We start from the raw sequence: 20,643 nt of genomic DNA, 5'->3' as shown, positions 1-20,643 counted from the left end.
TTATCAGCCTTTATATACAGGTGTGATTACTCAGTTTCCGGTCTACAGTAAATGGAAGAAACAGATCAGCTTTCATATTTCAGTTTCAAAACCTGTACTTCTAACCAGTATTGGCTTAGCCAATAATTCCTCATACGGGATACACATCTATCACACCCAGCTCAGGGCTGTCTTTGCCAGAGCGTATCTTATAACTATATCAGCAGTTCCTCGATGAGCTTTTGTTGAAGCAAAGGCATCCTTCTACCAAGTGGAATATTTTATAGAAGCTAATATGTTAACCAAATTAAGGTTACCCTGATTAAGTTGGTAAAGTAGGGGCATGGGGCCCAAGACCAGCAAGCCCAGGCCTCACCTTCACCCGCTGTGCAAGCCACACAGGTGTCCCTTTGGAACCCCAGAGCTCCATGAAGCAAATATGAGAGCCACTGGCTTACAGTCTAATGGGAGATTTATAGAAGATCAAACACGTTCAGGTAATTAGTATGGATACAAATACTAAAGGGCAGCAGTAAACTGAGGACTCTGGCTTTCAGGTTTGGACGTGTCACACGGCCACTGTAATCACAAAGGAGGCCATGGTGCAAGACTGCAGAGGGCGCTGGTGGGCTGTCCTCCTCATCTTTCTCAAACTCAGCTAACTGTGGCTCCTAAGGTTTACAAGGAAGATGGTGAGATGGAGGGCAAAAGACACAGAGCCAGAAGGACACGGCATTGTGAAAGATGCCCTTTGACACCAGGGGTTCTCGGGCATTCTCAACTGTTTCATCACCCGAAAACAAGCCAAGACTCTCTTCTTCATTAATAATAACACCTTTTTTAAATTAACAAATAATGCGTATATGACATTCTCACCCCATTTCTGGTATTTACTCTCATCCATCACACTTCCCTGAATCTTCACTTCATCCCTCAGGGTTAAGTTCTAAGTGATGAGAGGAGATCCAGGGAAAAGAGGAAAGGATTTGTTTCAGGTCTTACTTGATTATTATATGGCAGCATCAGAAGACCTGGCTTAGTGCTATGACTTCACTTCCTATGGCCCTTCTGGTTTATGGTCAATGATCCTGTGGTTGAGACCATTTTTTTCCCCTCTCACAGTTCCCATCCTAAAAGGGAGCCTGTACAACTGGGTTTATGTTTCAAGACAATAGTTAACAGATGTTTAAAGCCAAACAATCAAACCTAGCTATTTCTCTGCTTCTCAATCTATCTCTTAATCTTTCTTTCTCTCTTGAGCTCTCTCTGTATAATTTATATATTTTATTTATTATTATTTTATGTTACTCATGTATTAAAATGTATTTAATATACTTACACATTAAAAGAGTATATAACTAATTTTTGTATTATAATGTTTCTCTGCATGTCCAAATTTTTCAACAGGAACATGTATTATTTTTGTCTTTTTTTAACTTTTTAAAAAAAATTTTAATGTTTATTTATTTTTGAAAGAGACAGAGAGAGACAGACTGTGAGCAGGGGAGGGGCAGAGAGGGGGAGACACAGAATCCAAAGCAGGCTCCAGGCTCTGAGCTGACAGCACAGAGCCCTATGTGGGGCTCAAACCCATGAACCATGGGATCATGACCTGAGCAAAGTTGGATGCTTAACCAACTGAGCCACCCAGGCCCCCCTATTTTTGCCATCTTTAAAATTTATTTTTATTATTTTAGAGAGAAAGTGTGCATGAGCTGGGCAAAGGAGCAGAGGGAAAGAGAGAGAGACACAGAGAGAGAGAATTCTAAGCCGGCTGTATGCTCAGCATGGAACCTGATGTGGGGCTCCATCCCACAGCCCTGGGATCATGATCCAAGCAGAAATAAAAGGTGTGATGCTCAACCGACTGAGCCACCCAGGGGCCCCTTTTTGTCATCGTTTTTGTAATCAAATTATTTCTGTAGAAAAATACACATTTTAAGGAAGCTAAAGTATACAAATGCTGTATTTTGAAGTAACTACCCAGAGTTCCAATTTGCATAGTATTTTCATTCCCAAACATCAAACATCAACTGAATCCTGTGAAAGAAACATTTCTCAGCAGCTCTCCTGGTCTTATTTCAATAGGTCATCTGAATGTCCCAATAAAAATATCCAAGGAAGAGAGTGTTCCTAGAATCTCTTTTTTTTCCTGTAATTATACCATATTAATAAATATCTTGATAGTCATAAACATTATATGCAGAATAGATGGCAGTACTGATAAATGTGGGTCCTTTTAGATTTATTTTTATCTTTTAGGAAATAGCAATTTAAACATGAAACTGATCATCACAAAGTATCTCTACAACTATGAAAGTATTATATTTGATGTTCTTTCTAGAACAGTCAAAATATACATTTTTAAAAGATATGTCTTATTATGAAATCTCTGTCTTTCAACACCTATCCAAACACAGTAAGACAAAATGATTAGAAAGAAACGCTTTTACTCTCGCTAACATTTTGATGTATATTCTTTGTTTTTTGCCCAGGGTATACAAAGAGAAACTGCAGAAACCAACATACATACTTTTTTTTCTTAGGTTAAAACAGAACAGTTTCATATCCTGAATTTTTACTTAATCTTGTTACATTTAAAATCTTACGGTAACATTTTGCTTTACAGTGCTAAATTTCTATCTAAAAAGCTACAGTGTTGGGGCACCTGGGTGGCTCAGTCAGTTAAGCATCTGACTCTTGACCTTGGCTCTGGTCATGATCTCCCAGTTTCGTGAGTTCAAGCCCTGCATCAGGCTCTGCAAGGGCAGCGTGGAGCCTGCTTGGGATCCTGTCTACGCCCCCTCCTCCACTCACGCTGTCTCTGTCTCTCTCAAAATAAATAAATAAACTTAAAAAAATAATTAAAAAAATAAAAAGGTGCAGTGTATTTTCATATACACTTATCTCATGTGTATTATTGAATATTCTCACTTGCTTTTTAATCTTTGCCAGTTTGATATAGAAAAATAGTCTCTTATTTTGATTTGATTTTAATTCAGAGGGTGAATTTTTTCACAAGTCTATTAGCCATTTGTATTTCCTCCTCTGTGAATTATTTCTTCTTCTTTTTCTGTTGTTTTCCTTTTTCTATCAGCTTCAAATGAGCATCTTTTATGAAAATACTTTAGTCTCTTATATGCCATATTTGTTGCAAGTATTTTTCTCATTTTTCCTTTGCCTTTTTATTTTGCTTATTAAATTAACAGTTTAAATACTTATGTAGCTACATATACTGAATTTTATTTTTGTGGTTTCTTGCACTGTTTTTAAGCCTAAGAAGTCTTTCTCCCTATGAAAAATCAATAAATATTCGCTTCCATGTTCTTTTGGTGGCTTGATTTTTTACATTTACTCTTTAATCCCTTTGGCATTTACTTCAGTGTGTGGTAACAGATGGATTTTTTAAACAGTTCTTTTTTCAAAACAGAAAACTAATTTTCCCATAACTGTTATTCTTTTCTCCACTGATTTATATCCTTTATAGATAATAAAAATTTTATGTAAACTCAGCTCTGGTTCTGACTTTTCTAAATCTGTTAATCTGTGTCCCCATACTCTTATAGGGTACTCCACTACTAGAGTATTATACTCTGCCTTGAGAGTTATCAGAGCCATTATCTGGGCCCCTGGGTGGCTCAGTTGGTTGAGCATCCAATTCTTGATTTCGGCTCAGGTCACGATCTCATGGTCGTAGGATAGAGTCCCATGTCAGGCTCAGTACTGAGCATGGAAACTGTTTGCAATTCTCTCTCTCTCTCTCTCTCTCTCTGTCCCTCCTCTGCTCACATGCTTGCTTGCTCGCTCGCTCTCTCTAAAATAAGCATTTAAAATAATAATAAAAAAATAAAAAATAAAATAAAATAATAATAAAAAGATAATAGAGCTATTGCCAAGAATTACCTTTTTCTCCCCAGAATTTTCTCAGCAGCTCCTTCTGCTTATTCTTTAAGATAAAATTCACAATTATTTTAAGTTTCAAAAATAGGATCATTGGCAATTTTGATGAAAATTATTAGAAAGAAGTGTTTAGCACTTGTGATGAGGGTTATAAAACCTTGCTGCAAAATATGTAAGGAAATTATAGTAATTAAAAGTACCAATCAGTTTTGTGGAGGAAAACATTACAAAAGTGTCTCCTTTCCCCAAATCATCTGTTTAATGGAAATCTATTCACTTATCAAATATCTAGTGTGGCTAGGGCCTGCACTAGGCTCTTTAAAAACTGTAGAAACTGGGGCACCTGGGTGGCTCAATCGGTTGAGTGTCTGACCCTTGGTTTTGGCTCAGGTCATGATCCCAGGGTCTTGGGATCGAGCCCCGTGTTGGGCTCTACACTAAATGTGGAGCCTGCTTAAGATTTTCAATCTCTCTCTCTCCTACTGCCCCCCCTCCCTTACTTGCTTCCTCTCTCTAAAATAAAAAATAATAAAAACAAATTAACTGTAGAAACCACGGATCATGTGTCCAAGATGAAAAAATATTCTGTTGGGAAAAACTGGCAGCACGAGGGAGTGGTAACTCATCCGGGACCTTGTACTTCTTTCTTGCCTATTCCAAAATATGGAAAAAATATTTTACCGAGTGACTATTTGGATAAGTGGGGAGTGAAGCATGGAGTAAAAACTCCCCAGAGCCATCCCAGTAATACAGACCTCCTGCAAAGAGTCCACAGGAGAGGGAGCCAGATAACTAGCTGACCTTTGGTGTGCTGAGTGCTATGTGCACGCAGGGGTGAAGTGCAATAGCCTGGAACAGAACAGGTGGAAGGGAGGGAGGGGGAGAAATCAGGAAGCTGGGAACTGGAGATGAACTTTGCCAGAGAAACAGAGAGATGTCTACTTGGGAACTTCATTCATTTTGCACACTGTACAACACAAATCATCTTCCCCTTCGACCTACTGAGAACTCTATTATTCACCAACACTACAGAGGTGGGTCCTTCCTCATGTGTTTGGTGTCTCAGAGGGCTGGGTCTCTCTTTGACATGAATGTGGGTGAGAAGAAGTCTGCTTAAGGGCATCCAGTCAAATCCAGGCCGCATGGTACGGCACTGGAGGCAGAACCCCCTCCACCCTGAGCCCCAATCTGGCAGCCATACCGTCATCCCTTCAGGCATCCATGTCCGCAGTCTGCTCGGTCACAAATGCCTCTCGGAAAGCCTGATTTCCATCAGTGGAGCTGAGTGTCCCAGAATGAACTCACTTCTCTCTTTCCTGTGCCTGCCTGTACATCTGTGGAAACCTCATTACCGCCCGAGTAGAGTCATTTGTATCAACGGTCTATCCTCATTATTGGTTGATTCCGTATACTTGAATTTGCCTACAATTTATTTATTGCCTCAAAATCAGCACTCATGATGCCTTCCCAGCCATTAGAACGCACAGTAGAGCAGGAAAAACCCCGAGTCCTCAGATGCACATGTTCCCAACTGTAAACCAGTATCCTCTCCACAGTATAGGTAGTGCTATTTTTTCACATTTTTGTGCTTTTAGTTGGCAGTTTCACCATTTAAATTGCCTCCAAATAACTAAAAGGCACATCATAAGGAATACAGTCAAATGTTACAGTAATATAACAGGACAGGTGGTTGCTACACTTGTGGTAAACATACATAATGTATCAACATGTCAAATCACTACGTTGTACGCCTAAAACTAATGTTACACGGTGTGTCAACTATACTAACATTAAAAAAATTTTTTTAAGACAAATCCAAAAGATAAAAAGAATAAGATAGCTCCCAGGCATAGTGTTGAAGTGCTGTTTAGTGTTCTTAAGCATGAGAAAGCTACGATGTACCTCAGGAGAAAACACATGTTAGATAAGCTCCTTTTGGGCTGCAGTTCATGCTGTTGACCACGAGTCCCATGCTAATGAGTCAGTCCTATGCATTAAATGATTTTCCTTTAAATGGAAACACACACAAAACTAGGTATGTATCGATTCGTTGACAAAAAAAGTTGCGACTTGCAGGGATCTAACGCTGTGTCCATGATTTATAGAACGGAACTACTAGGAATGATGAGAATGTACTGAATGTCCACGGGCAACTCACACCCCAACAGCAACCTCCTTAGCAGCACGGACTTTATTTTATTCATCTTTACATCTGCTGACCCAGGGTGGGGCACAGAGTAGAAGGTCAAGAAATATTCATAGAATAGAATAGGCTGGGAAGGAAGGAGATGTTGAAATGGGATGGAATGGAATAGAATAACATTTATACAGGTTCTTAGCAACATGGTGCTCTTAGGAACATAGGGAAACATAAGAAATAATAATGACAGTTAATATTTACTGAGCTTTTTTTTATGAGCCTGCACTTGCCAGGCATTTGACCAACTTATATCATGGAATCCTTACCACTCTGCAGTGTGGGTGACACGATCCCCATTCTACAGGAAGGTGAAATAAATTGTTCAATGTCACACCATTTTCACCCTGGGTAGGGCTCCAACCAAGATCCATCTGGCCCCAGAGCCTGTGCTCATAACCACCTGGGGAAGGTGAAAATGTGGGCTTGGCAGGGGTGATAAACCATGAATTCCATCAGAGAGTGATCTCTAGGAGAGGAAGAGAGGTTCTCTAACAGAAGTCAGTCTGAACCACAGGCTCTCCCCAGCCTTAATGGGAAGACAGTGATGCAATCAAAGGTGATTCTTTCCCTGCTGGCTGGCAACAGTACTAGTTTTTGTTTGATTCCAGAAGCAGCTGGCAGAATGAGTGTATTACTCACTTTGCTGATGGCTTATGGACTCCGGAGTCATCAGTGGTCAGGGCTGTGTCCAGGCCTGCAGATTACCCCAGGCCTCTACATGTGGCTGACCCTTCTGCAGCTGTTGTGTGTTTCTGGCTCCAGTTCCACACCTCTTGGCAGACTATTTGTGTGAAAAGCCCTGCTGAATCTGGGTGTGAGATACACAGGGGGAAGGGGGCTGGGAGGCACAAAGCAAGCCAGCACTGCCAGGGGCCTTGCAGCTGTATCCATTAAGCACTTAAAAGAGAAGGAAAGGAATTTATAAGTGAATGATCTGGAGGCTCAAACCTAAACAGAAGAGGCAATTTGACGGTACATGGATTCTGCCCGAATTTATAGATTGCCTCCCACATTCTCCACTGAAATGAAGAAACTTAGCCTCTAATGCACTGAGTTTAAACAAAGTACTGAACCACAGTGCTGGCATCTGTATAATGAGAAAGTTGAATCAAACCGGTATTTCTTAAGGTAACAAATATTAGCTCCATATGATACTCAAAAGACAAAAAATAAAGGATTCTACGATTCTCCAAGGAGTTAGTCTTCAGAAATACTGGACCAGATAATCTTCTAAGACTTTGACAGTTCCACTATTCTGTTACTCTATGTAACAGTTAGTCTGTGGCCTGCCATAAAGACTTCTACCTCTGTTATCATGTTCTTGAAACTAAAATAATTCCCTAATTCAGGTAATTGGGGACCACATCCAGGGGCAAGAGAGAGTATCTGTCATCTAAGAGTTCTTTCCCTATCTCCAGACCTCTGTGTATCCTCTGCCAGTGTTAGCAGAGAGGACCTCACGCCTCCTCCTACCAGATCACGCCGCATCAAGTTTACAGAAAGGCACGTGGTCAAAGGAATCTTCCAGAATAAGGGACATCTCCCAGAAAGGAATTTATGCTTACCAACCCCACTTCCACACCTCCCACTTACTCCTCAACCCCAGCCCAGCGCCGTTCACCAAGAATGCTTTGCAACACACAGCACCTAAGTGCCACATTCTCTAGTCCCTCCCTTCACCCTACTCCTGCCTCTGCACTTTTTGACGCAGCTAAAACTCCCTCCACCCTTGGCTTCTCTCATTGAATGCCTCCAGTTTCCTCTTCCTCTACCCACTTACCCCGTTGATACAGGTGTTCCCAGAACGAGTCTGCTGTCCTCTTCTTGGACAATCTCATTCCCTCACACAGCTTCACTCTACATCCTAATGACTCCAGGAAGCGTCTCTGGTCTGTCCCTGCCCACTCAGCCTAACTCAAACCAAATTATCGCCTTCCCAACTCATCTTCCTGGCTCTACCCCCTGCTACCTCCTTCAGTGGGCCCTGGAGCATAGCCACATAAAACTGCCACACAACATATTCCCCATTTTCATGCTTTTTCCTCTGCCTGGAATGCCCTACTTCTCACTTCCACTCCTGATTTTCCACAAAGTGTAATCCTATCCATCCATCTCAGATGTCACCCTCGTGATGAGACCCCTGTTCTCTTCCAGGATTACTCCCTCCATTTTCCATGCTCCCAACATCTGCCTCCCATAAAGCAGAACTTTTCACCAAGCATATCACAAGCCAGTTGACGTCACGTGCCTCTCTTAGCCATCTTTCTAACTGCAATGCCTAGCAGATTCCCAGGACACAGAAAGGGCTCCGTAAATGTTAGCTTGAATGAGTGAATATAACGGACTTACCCGGTCTTCTACTGGCTCACTATGCCTGCTGGTCTGCTGGCTGACTTGTGGGCCTATTTTGAGGGATGCCCCAGTTATGTCCAAGGGGTAAACTAGATCTTGTCTATGATTTAATAACAAATGCCCATTTTCCAGGTTTACTGGAAAAAGCAAGATTAGAGTCCTAGATAATCCTTTGACACAGACTGATCACTGTAAGACTCTTTCACTTGGTTCATCTCACTGGGATAGTATTCATTACATGCCAAATCACTTTTCTATTTTCTTTTTGGACACAGAGTTCTAAAGAGGATTAGCTAACTGATTCAGTTAGAGCAGTATCTTCCAAAGTGCATTAATTTATGTACCACAGGCATGATCCTTGCTGAATCTACATGCTGCTTGTACAATTATTCTATTAACCATTCTCTTTAGCTCATTTTTTTCTGAGCCTCGTATTAAGAATATTCATTAAATCACCTGATTGATATGACAGTTATATACACACATATATTTACACTTAGATACAAAAATAGATAATTTAAAATATGCTTCCAGGAAGCACATACAATCATCTTTTTCAGGCCAGCAGTAATATATAGAGCACACGTAGGGAAGCACTAGGTTGGAACATTTAATCCAACGCAAACCCATTTATTAAAGCATTTCTTGGGGCACCTGGGTGGCTCAGTCGGTTGAACATCTGACTTCGGCTTATGTCATGACGTCACAGTTCATGAGTCGAAGTCCCACACTGAGCTTGCTGCTGTCAGCACAAAGCCCACTTTGGATCCTCTGTTCCCCCCCCCCCGCCCCTCCCCAACTTGTGCTCTCTCAAAAATAAACACACAAATAAATAAAGCCTTTCTCTGCCAGCCACAATACTACGTCTGGTGCTGGGAATATTGAAATGCCAACCACAGCTCACTAGTGGGTGGCACCAACAAGCAAACTGTTCATTGTCATCTGCTGTTCCAAGTATGAGGACAGAGGCAAGCATAGGGGTGGCCGTATGTGACACTTCTTGGGCACCAATGCAAATCCACCCCACTCCCACCTGCAGCAGCCACTTTAGGCAGGTGTCAAAGTAGCTCACCCAGTGCCCAGGCAAGTACATGTCTTTTCCTTTCCTGGGACTTTCCCCGGCACAACAGTACAAGATACCAGCAGTAACCCACTAGTTTCTTTTATCTACATAACCCTGAACAGAGGAGGAGAATAGCAATGGATGAATGCCTCTCCTTTTTCTTTGTGGGTAAACAGTTCTGAGTCTCATTGTATAAGGCTCCTCAGGATATCTGGGGTACCAGGCATCCATAGCAGTGACCAGCATATAACACTGCCTAGTACTGTTCTACTTCCCTAGTCCCTCATTCCTGCTCCCGAGATCACTTCCCGAATAATCTACCTACGCATATGCCTTTACTTCAGGCCACGTTTTTAGTGGAAGCCCAGGTGAAGGCAGGGCGCAAACCCACGCAAGAAGTTTAAGGAAGACTTCTCGGAAGAGCTGGAACCTGAGATAAACCTTGAAGCATGAATAAGTCACATGAAAAAGGGGATGGGAAGAGAGCATTCCGGGCAGAAGACACAACATACACAAAGGCACACGGAGGCTTCAAGAGTGTATGTTTAGAAACCGCAGAGCCTGGTATGGCTGAAATATCCCTCCAATGTGACATAAGGGACTGAGAATCGCAAGAGCCTTGAGAAGCAGGTAAAGACTGGTTTCTGAAACAGTGCCGACCACAACCAACGGCTACGACACCGTGCCCTTTGGTTCTGAAGTGGTAGCAATGAGTAGTAACGCAGGTGGGTGTTTGAATCAACCCCCGCCGATTAGAAAGTGCTTTCCGGATGTGAGAGGTACTGGACATAAAGAGGAATTCAGAGTAAGAACAGGAGTAATTGGGGCAAAGATGGTGGTGAAATGAGAGGAGAGCTGCTGCCACACACACATACTCTCTCTTTCGCTCCAGGATGGGTCCAAAAATCCGATAATGAGCTTAGTCAAAAATGAGGCAACTTCTATTTGGAACTAACAATTCCACAGTAAATTGTCAAGAACTAGGAATTAGGCTTGGGATCAGTGCGGTGGGGACCTATAAATGACAAATCATCCTAGAGCCTCTGTTCAGTCGAGACAAGAGAAAAGGAGGAATCGGGAGCTGGCAGGAGAAAAGCAGGAAGAACTGTCTTGCTACCTATGAGATCCACTGGAAGGAATTCTCCTACCTGACACTCCAGATATTTAGCAAAAAAAAAAAAAAAAAAAAAAAATCAAGAAACCACTCCTTTCACTCCTTTCTCTGTCTGAGACAAGGCCAAGCTACGAAGGGTACTAATGCTGAGTTTCACCAAGTGAAGCAGAGACCTCCATCTGGCATAGAATACGGGTTGCCTGCCCTCAAGGGTGAAGATGTGCCTTGCAAAGACCAGCATAAAGCAACCTAAGAGTCTCCAGCTTTGTTTATAAGCAAACAATTAACAGCGTTTGATTTTTTTGAGTGCTTGTCATGTACCAACACTGTACTAAGTACTTTGAAGTAATGTTTCTTTTAAAATCTTTCCTAAAACCACACGACTAAGTACTGTCATCAGCCTCCTTTTCCAGGAACCAGCCTGCGGTGACCATGAAACACTAGTTAGAAGACCACACAGTGAAGAGTTTAAAAGAACTCATAACTGGGCTTCAGGTCATTCTCAGTTTAACTCTTGCCTCTATCACTTCCTACTGAAACCATGGCATCACTCAGGACGATTCACTTTCAAGAGACAGAAACCAACTGAAAATTGTGGAAGCAAATAAAGGTAACTGGATCCCATACTTGGAAGGTACAGGAGTGGATTTCTAAAAACCACTGCACTCAGCGCTCCAATAATATGGAGAGCCTGTCATGGTTCCAGGTTCTCTGTGCTACTGTCCTCATTCTCTCCTTCCAAAGACTAGCTTCCTTCAAGTGCCGAGGGCAGCTGGTAGCTCTGGGTGCCCAGTGTCCTCACCAAAGAGAGAAAATGTTTTCTCATCAATTCCCCGAGCCAGAGTCTACCTGGCCCTGTTGGGTCATGCATCCTCCATCTGAACCAATGGTTGTGGTCAGATGAATGGCACACTCTGCCATGACTGGCAGTCCCATCAGGGTCACATGGAGGGAAATCATAGCAGCTCTTAACACATAGGGATGCTAGGCAGTCCAAAATAATGGATGTCTACTACGTTTTAACCTTGGGCAAGTCACTTTTGGAGCCTCAGTTCCACCATCTATTTAAAAAAAACGAATGATAATATCTATTGTGCACAGTTGTCATGAGTTATTAAAAATCATATGAAACACTTGGCACAAAGAAACATTCAAGCTACGGTAGTCATTTTTGTTATCTGGTACTATTATTGTTTTGTGGTTGTTTTTGACACAGGGATCAGAATTTGAAGCCCATCCCAGATTCCCAGATGTCTAAAGTAGCTCTGTCCCCAGGGCGGAGTCCCCTTTGGCTCTGCAGCCAGACGCCTTGCACAACCCAGGCCCTGTGTGCCAAGGTTAAGCTGGTTCACCATCTGACGGCCGCAGAGCAGTGAGTGCCTCCCCAGCCCCAGCAATGTCAATACTGCCTTCCTGACTCCGCCTATTGTATCTGGAGAAAAGTGGCCGAGCATTGTCTTCCAGCACTCCCCCCAGGAAGCATGATATCACCCTCTAACAAAAGCGGGAAAGCTGACAGATCTGCTGAGATGGGTGTGACCACCACATACACCTCACTGGTCAAGCCCCAAGCAAGGGCTGTGGCAAGCAGAAAGTGAACAGCAGCCGCCCACAATGTCCCTCATCTGGCTGCCTGACAGGCTCCCTGTCATCCATACCATGTTAGACAGGGAACCAACCAGGCAGAAGGAATGCGCTCCCTCCCATCAACGGATGTGTTGAAAAGAGTCAGGACTCTTTCCATCTGGCAGACCCACGTCCCCACACCTGCCCCTGCAGCCGGGGGAAACGAACATGAAGAGAAGGACAGTCCAATTCCCGAAGGGACAAGAGTGGGAGGCGGGGTGCAGAAGAAAGCAGGCATGGCTCAATCTAAAAAACATTCCGCACGTGTGCTGTGAGTTAAGGAATAGTCTGGCCAGACCGGTGGGAATTGGGTTATCAGTTTGAAATTCCAGAAATAAGGGAGGCAACTTTAGACATCCCCTTTCCTGAAGGCTGGAAGTGATGCCAAATGATCCTCTGACATCCCTTCCAGTCCTGGTCCACACTGTTAGGAGTGCGGCTGGCTCCCTGTAAAACCACACACCTGTAACCTGGTGCCACCACGCCAAACCCAGAGGCTGTCAGTCTGCTGCCCCAATCCTTCTCTCCTCTTTTTATTTTTTTAACAGCAACTGTTTTATTATCTCTTTTTTTTTTTTTTTTTTTTTTGAGAGACAGAGCGCAAGTGAGCAAGGGGTAGAAAAAGAGAGCGAGAGAGAGAAGCAGGGCTCACTTGAAGCGGGGCTCAAACCCCCAAACCATGAGATCATGACCTGAGCTTAAATCAGATGCTTAACTGACTGAGCCACCTAGTCGCCCTTCCTCTCCTCTTTTTAAAACTTTCTTCTTCCTTAGCTACCACAACACCAATTCTCTAAAATTCCAGGAAAGAAATCTAATTGGATTTGCTTTTCCTACCAATTCCCTGATTGCTGCCCCCACTTGGCTACTTTCTCTTTTTTGTCCCTTCACTTTATCTTCATATACGTCCATGCCCATGGCTTCACTTCCCATGAATCAAGGGTGTTTGTCTCAAGCCCTTGCCCAGTCTCCTTCATCTGAGCTTCACACTCAGAGACCCAAATTTTGCTAAATATTTTCCCTTTACATGGAACTTCAAAATCAACACATACAAAATCATTATTTGCTCCATCTCAGCTCATCTCCAATCAGTTCCTCCTGCCATGTTTCCCAGCACAGTTAATGGCACCACCACTACCCCAAACCAGAACAGTGGAACTATACTTATTCTCCCCCATTTCTCTCAATCTCCCAAATGCAATCAATCACCAACCCTTACAGTTTCATCTCCTCAATACTCTCAACCCCCCTGTCCATCCAGGCCTTTCTTCCTGGAGTGTTGAAAAGCTGCACTATTTCAGGCCTACAGGCTCTGCCAGGTCAACCCATCTTCCATACTATTATCACAGTAATTTTTCCAAGATAGACATCAACTATGATAGAACAAACACCATACTAAATTTCAACATGTACAGAATGAGGTACAAGTTACTTAAAATGCCCTACAAGGCCCTTCCTCATCTGACCCCAAACTTAATTCTCCATTTCCACCCTACATTCCAGCCTTACTCAACTTTCTTGACCTTTACCTGCTATTTCAGACCCCCTGCTCTCTCTAATGGGAAGTTCTTTCTTCCCTTTTCTTTTTATCTTCTTAGTTTTCAAATCATTTGATAACGAGCAATTCCTAATTACAAGTGGCAATAATTGGCAATAGTCACAACTATTTAGGGAGTTCTTGCAAAGTGAGGAACATCTAAGCTACAGATTCATTTCAAATATTATTAAGTTTATTTATACTAAATTTAATAACTAATGAAATCGATATTCTATGTTTTTAGACATTTATGCATAACTTAGATTTTAAAGTTTCATTTTTTATTATTGGAGCCAAAAACAGTTTTTATAGCTCTTGAAAAGCTAGATTTTATACATATCCCTACGATAACATTTATCATATCATCATATAATTCATGTGCCTATATTCTTCTTTCCTTCTAAACCGTGAATTTAGCAAGGGGGAAAAATGACTCATCCTTTTTTGCATTCCTGGAATCCAGTACAGGACTTGGCTTTGTGAGTAAATCCTCAATAGGTCTTCATTGACTGAAATGATAGCTGAGTAAAGGAATGAAAAAATGAATAAACAAAAGGCAGCCAACAATTCAAATGTCTATTGAAAAAAGTATACATACCTTTTGGGTAATATTCAACAATCAAACAATACCTTGTATAAGGTAAAGGCCTAGTTAAAGCCACTTTCATGAGTGTATTTTTATGTTTCACACACATTAAATGTGTGAACATTAAATGCAACACACTATAGAGAATAAAAAAGAAGTATTATCTGTTGTTAAAGATGTTAAAGGCTAATGGAGCTAAATCTATGTGCCCAAAGCTCAAGACACAGCCTCTATGAGAAGGGAACTCAGAATAAAGGGAAGGAGATCATGAGGAAGAGCTGACCCAGGCAAGTTGAGTTCAATTTTGTTTGCAGAGAAGGCATGGAGGGTGTCATTCCCAAATGGATGGAACAGCATGAACAAGAGCCATGAGGGAAAAAATATGTAGACTGTAAATATGGGCCTGATGGAAGGAGAAGGGCCAAGAGCAGGGATGAAGGAGTAGTAGCACTGGGATAGTAGCCCAAGTGGGGAGAGACAAGCATAAAATTTGAGGAATTAAGTTATTTAAAAAAAGAAACTTTTTAATGTTTACTCATTTTTGAGAGAGACAGAGAGAAAGAGAGACAGAGAGCAAGTAGGAAAGGGGCAGAGAGAGAGGGAGACGCAGAATCCCAAGCAGGCTCCAGGCTCTGAGCTGTCAACACAGAGCCCAACATGGGGCTCAAACTCAAGAATTGCAAGATCATGACCTGAGCTGAAGTCGGCACTTAACCGACTGAGCCATCCAGGTGACCCTATGTTGAGTTATTTCAGAAAGAGACTGCTTACATGAGCAGTAACTCCCCTACATGCTAGAAAAGAATAAACCAGTCTGGAACTAGCACAGAGGTCCTCAGAGAAATACTCCCCTTTTTTATTACACTAGCTTCATTTATTTAGAAAGTTCTTACCGGCTAAGCTCTCTTCTTGCATTATCACACTTGATCCTCGTAACTACTCTGGGAAATACGTATTCTCATCCATAAGAGATGAGAAAATGGTGTCTTCGAGAAATCAAGTAACTTTCCCACTGTCATCCAATTTGAGCTTAAGCCCAGGTCTGTGGCTTCACAATTCATACTCTTAACTCTTTCTCCTGCCTTCTTGATTAGATCCACCTCAGTCCCATAAAGGAGTGTCTTCAGAAGAGCCATGATTGCACATGTGCAGGTACACTTTTTTCTCTCACAAGTCATGTGGATTGAGTTGAAATTCGGGAAACACACTGTTTGGTTTCAAAGGTGTTGGTGGCTTTTCTGAACTCACAGAGAAATAGTAAAATGGAAGAGATGTGAAAGACAAGTATAGTAACCATCAGACTCCACATCCTTATGATGTTCCTGATAGATATCACACAACCTATGCCTGAACACTCTCCAGTGTGGGAGTTCACTCTTCATGGGGATGGTGATCCAATTTTTAGAAGGTTTCCATCAATAAAGCCTAACTCTCTTCACCCCTCTATCCTAGATCTGGCAAAATACACTATCTGTGGGGTCTTGTACATGGAAACCCTTAAAAATGCTGATCTTGGTCTCTTTTCCCTGGCTAAATAGTCCCATATAAAATGGTTTCTAAAGCACTCACCTTCCTGCTTGTCCACTATGTTTACTGCCAAATTTCTCAATGTCTTCAGTGTTTAATGGGTATTCTTTGAGCAGTACAGTGATTACCATTTCTAATTTGGACCTTAGATATCTACTAAAGTGAACTGTTGCAGCTTATAAATTACCTTTTCAGCAAGCAGAGCACATGTTGGCATCTATGAATTTTGCGTATCACCAAAACGTGTTAATCACTAAGAATTTGAATAAACAGGGGCGCCTAGGTGGCTCAGCTGGTTAAGCATCTGACTCAGTATCAGCTTAAGTCATGATATCAAGGTACTTGAGTCTGAGCCCCACACCAGACTCCGTGCTGACAGGGCAGAGCCTGCTTGGAATTCTCTCTCTGCCTCTCTCTCTCTCTCTCTGCCCCTCCCCCACTCGCTTTCTCTGTCTCAAAATAATTAACTTAAAAAATTTTTTTAATTAAAAAAAAAAAGAAAACTCAACAAACCAAGTCTCTCTCACACTGAACATACATACATCCATTTATTGAAACCAAACTCATGACTTCACATTCATCTATTTTAAAGGGCTGTCTTTTGGATTTGGTCCACTCATCCAGCCTAGAGAAATCATTTGAATCCAGGTTCTATGCTCTGACCGATAAGCCATCTACAGGGAATAAGCAGGTTACACAATTACATACCTATCTTTTTAGGAGTAGTCAAATAGATAACGTCAGAAAAATTTGGAGCCCACCCATATGAATCTCCCAGAGGACATAGCATAGTCCTCTGAAATGGCCTTGGAAGAGTTCTTCCCTCCTGGAGGGATGTCTTAGAAGAGTTGGAGCTCTTGCAGGAAGCTCTCCCAGCATAGAGCTGAAAGGGAAATGCTGACATTTCCAACAGAGACAATGCTTAGGAGGGAGCATCTGTGAAGAACGCAAAACTCCTCCCTGTGCGAATAATTCCCAGGTGTGTCTCTGGTCCCAGCTACTAGACCTCCACCCTTGATTACTCAGACTTGATATAGCCTTCCAAGACCAGCCCTAATGAGAAGGTTCCCTCTGGGACCACTTCCCTGACCTTATAACCGAATTTCCACTGTCATTCCAGATAAGATATCCACTATCTCTGAACCCAGGTTGTTACTTAAAATGTCAAATCAAACAACAAAGAGATATGAAGGCATACTACTAGAGACTTCCCAGTGGGTCAGCGTTGATCATATAGGACATACTATGATAAAGCAGAAAGAGTAATTTGTTGTATTTTGTATTGCTATATACACAACTCTTTAGAGAGAACAGCCTAGTTTGGTGAGGACGGGAGAGTGGGGGAAAGCTAGTATGTTTATTATAACTTGTTTGTAAGCTGAAATTGGCCATGATTCTCAATGGGGAGGGGAATGTACCAGAATCTAGGTAGGTTGGGGAAGTCTTCTGAAAATTACATACCTCTTCCAAACCTCTTACGGATATTTGCCACCCAGAGCCACCTTCACTGAGGCAAATGTGACATATTTTTTCAGTCTTACTTGTTACAAAAAAAAAAAAAAAAAATCAGAAACAACCCATTGGAATAGAGAGAACCATAAACCATAAGTCCCTTTTTCCACTACTATGGTCTACCAGGGGAGTTGGGTGCAAAGAATGGGCTCCTATGCTTGTAGATATAATCATGCTGGATTCTTGTTGCAATTACCAAGCCTTGTGTGTTCATGTCCATGGAGAGTTATACTGGGAAGGGAACTTAGGATTCCAATACAACAGACCTACCCCAGAAACCAATCTTGCTAGTGTCACCTTTCCTTTTCAATAGGAGGATGAAATCCCTCTCCTTGGGCCTCTCCCTGTTGAAGTCAGGGCTATGTTTCCAGGGAACTAAGGTCTAGACAGGGAGCAACTGTTTCAATCACATAATTTTTTGGTCTGATTTTATGACAGCTCTTCTAAGCCTAGACTACAAAGTGCCATGACACAGTCACTTTGAGGGGCAAATAGTGAATTAAAACTGTGTGTGTGTTGGCATGTGTGCACACGTAGGTGATTTAACTTATAAAATAGCTCAGACCAATGATAGACTCTGGGCTTTGCGTTACTAGAATCCCTGGTGTAGAATTAGTTCCAGATTTCATGTTACTCATAAGTATGTCACACAGAAAAAAAGCCAAACAAAAATGGAATCATAATTCTTTGATTTAAAGGTGCATATAACATGAGAAATTAACATTTCTATGTTAATATAATTTCTACATAGTGAAATCATCTCAGCAACTGACATTACACGTTCTTAGTCTCAAAATATGATTAAATCCTCAATATAACTAGGTGTTGAAAGTGATCTGAAATGCTATAAACAAGTTACATGCAATTCGTTTCTCTTGTTGGATTAATTTTTTGAATATTTAATAATTTCCAAACATATAGAAAAGTATGAAAATAATGTAACACAAACTTATGTGTATGTTCAGATCAAATTCTAATAATAGAGTCTGCAACATTCAATTCAGTACGTTTGCGCAATTCCATTTCCAGTATCATTTCTATCTTCATTACAATAATTAGAATGTTTTCAAACTAAAAGGGAGAGACCTAAGGCAGAGTTGTGATTTGTACTTCATGTTTGGATACCACTTTCAGACAGCGTCCCTCAGGATGGGTAAGCATCAGAGGCATGCCACTGTGTGGAGAATCTGGGCAACACACACACCAGATCTAAAAACATGCAAGCCAACCATTCCTTAGCCCTCCAACAGGCTGTGATCTTCTCCTGTGCCCGGTAATCTGGATAAGTGCCCCAACTTTCATTTCACTGGGCCAATAAAGACTTTATAAATTACTACATGCCAAGTATTTTTTTTTAAAGAAACAGAAAATAATTATACAGCCATGGCCCAAGGTCTAATAAAAACCCAAAAAGCCTAGAATTTGATTGCTTTAACTAAAATAGGATGTGGCTAGGGCCCCTGGGTGGCTCAGTCAGTTAAGCGTCTGACTTTGGCTCAGGTCATGATCTCGTGGTTCAAGGGTTCAAGCCCACATAGGGCTTTGTACTGAAAGCTCAGGGCCTGGAGCCTGATTCAGATTCTGTGACTCCCTCTCCTCTGTCCCTCCCCTACTAGTGCATGCTCTCGTGTGTGCTCTCTCTCTCTCAAAAATAAGTAAATATTTTTTAAAAATTTGTAATAGGATGTGGATATGACATCTTTATAGAAAAGCATCTTTGTTCTCCTTTAAAAATGACAATCTGTACATTGCTTTAAGTGGGTCCCCATAATTGTCTGCATGAACTTCATTTTTTAAAAATTATGCAAGATTTTTTTTGAAGCAGGTAAAACTGGGTTTGTTTGTTTTTTTTAAATAAGGCAACAATCCCAAGATTGTTGAGGAAGAGTAAAATAACTTGCCATAGTAAGTGATTCTCCACAAATAAAGTGACCTAATCAGTTCTCATAGGGTCTGTGGCAACATAGGGGGCAAATAAGCGGAAGGGAAACTCTCAAAAAACTCAGTTCCAAGCCACAAAGACATTGCATTTTAATCCTCACATCTATTAAATGGAAAGTCCTAGAGAAACAGTGCCTATAACACAGCTGCCCTTTGTTAACCAGAACTAAATACTGGTGAGAAAGCCCAGTATCATTAACTGTTGAAAAAAGAAAAAAACCTAAAAAATTAAATTAAAAAAAGGCAACAAAGCCAAACCTTACCAGAAAGGAGCAAGCTGACTCCATAGAGAACTAAGCCAGCTAAAGAGTCCATGCTTCCCCAAATCTCTCCATCCAGTTTCCGCAGATGTGCATGAGGTCCCAAGGATCCTTTCAGACACCAAGAGGTTTGTGACTTTCCATTCGCATGTTCTACTGGGTCCTGTTTACAAGTCAGAGGCAAGAAGGAACAGCACAGAAGCAGGCTGTAACAGTCTCATTTCTGTCTGAGCACAGGGAGTTTTAAGTTCCTTTTTCCTGTTTCCTTTGTAGATTAGGATGGGAAAGGCTGTATCTTAAAGGCGTTTGGTATCAGCCGGGCTGGGGGCACTGAAAGCCCTATCCATCTTGCAATTCATCAAAACACTTCTCTATTACTGTTGCTTCTGCCGCTGCTTTTGCTGCTGTTGCGGGGATAGAGGAATTTTTGTTGGAAGTGTGGGTCCTGGTCAGCGTTTTCAGAAACAATAGGGGTATCCTCTCTTAGGCGGGAAACAGAATAACAGCCCTCCACCTATGTGTGGTATGCGATGATCACCAGCCCTTCTCAGCCTCCAACAGCTCTCCCGGGTCCACCTGGGATCCCTGACAGAAGGGGCTTCTGGGTGTGGGGCGGAATTTTTGCTTTTGTTTTCTCATTTTAACCCACATGGGTTGAATTGGGAAAGGAAGGTTTCCGTGATGAGAGAACACAACCCGAAAGGCAATTAATTTGGATAATTACCGGTGAGGTCAATGTGCAATGCAGCCACGGAGACCAGAGTCCAGAATTGTTAGCCTGTTTTCTTTCACACACATGGTTTATTTCTTGGCCAAGAGCCCAAACATATCCATGCTACTGGCTATAGCTTTAATTTTTGCTAACAATTCATCTGAAGGTGATCTCATTTCTTAAAGAACTTGGCCTAGAAGGATTTTGGTAATGAAACGGATTTCATGGTTCTTGGCCAACAGTGTTTCAGAAGCAAATTATATACAAAACCTTAAAAATAACCGGTGTCAAAACCAAATGTAAGGGATTTGATTTGGGATCAAAAGAGCATTCC

At 41.8% G+C, this 20,643-nt stretch overlaps 1 protein-coding gene across 3 annotated transcripts in view; it reads right to left on the bottom strand.

The window, feature by feature from the left end:
• Window positions 1-19,977, bottom strand: part of TEK (TEK receptor tyrosine kinase) — a 105,513-nt gene extending 85,536 nt beyond the window's left edge. For 2 of the 3 annotated variants that reach the window (XM_007098501.3, XM_015544901.2), the window contains exon 1: window positions 19,601-19,976. In XM_007098501.3, the coding sequence (XP_007098563.2) occupies window positions 19,601-19,652 (52 nt within the window). In that variant the 5' untranslated portion in view covers window positions 19,653-19,976. Of the gene's footprint in view, window positions 1-19,600 lie in introns of all 3 variants that reach the window. The other variant, XM_007098502.3, reaches the window with a different exon arrangement.
• Window positions 19,978-20,643: the final 666 nt, after the last annotated feature.

The sequence above is a fragment of the Panthera tigris genome, chromosome D4 (genome assembly GCF_018350195.1).
Source record: "Panthera tigris isolate Pti1 chromosome D4, P.tigris_Pti1_mat1.1, whole genome shotgun sequence".
NCBI classification, from domain to species: Eukaryota; Metazoa; Chordata; class Mammalia; order Carnivora; family Felidae; genus Panthera; species Panthera tigris.
The sequence above is the reverse complement of the archived record's forward strand: the minus strand, read 5'-3'. Positions and strand labels throughout refer to the sequence as shown.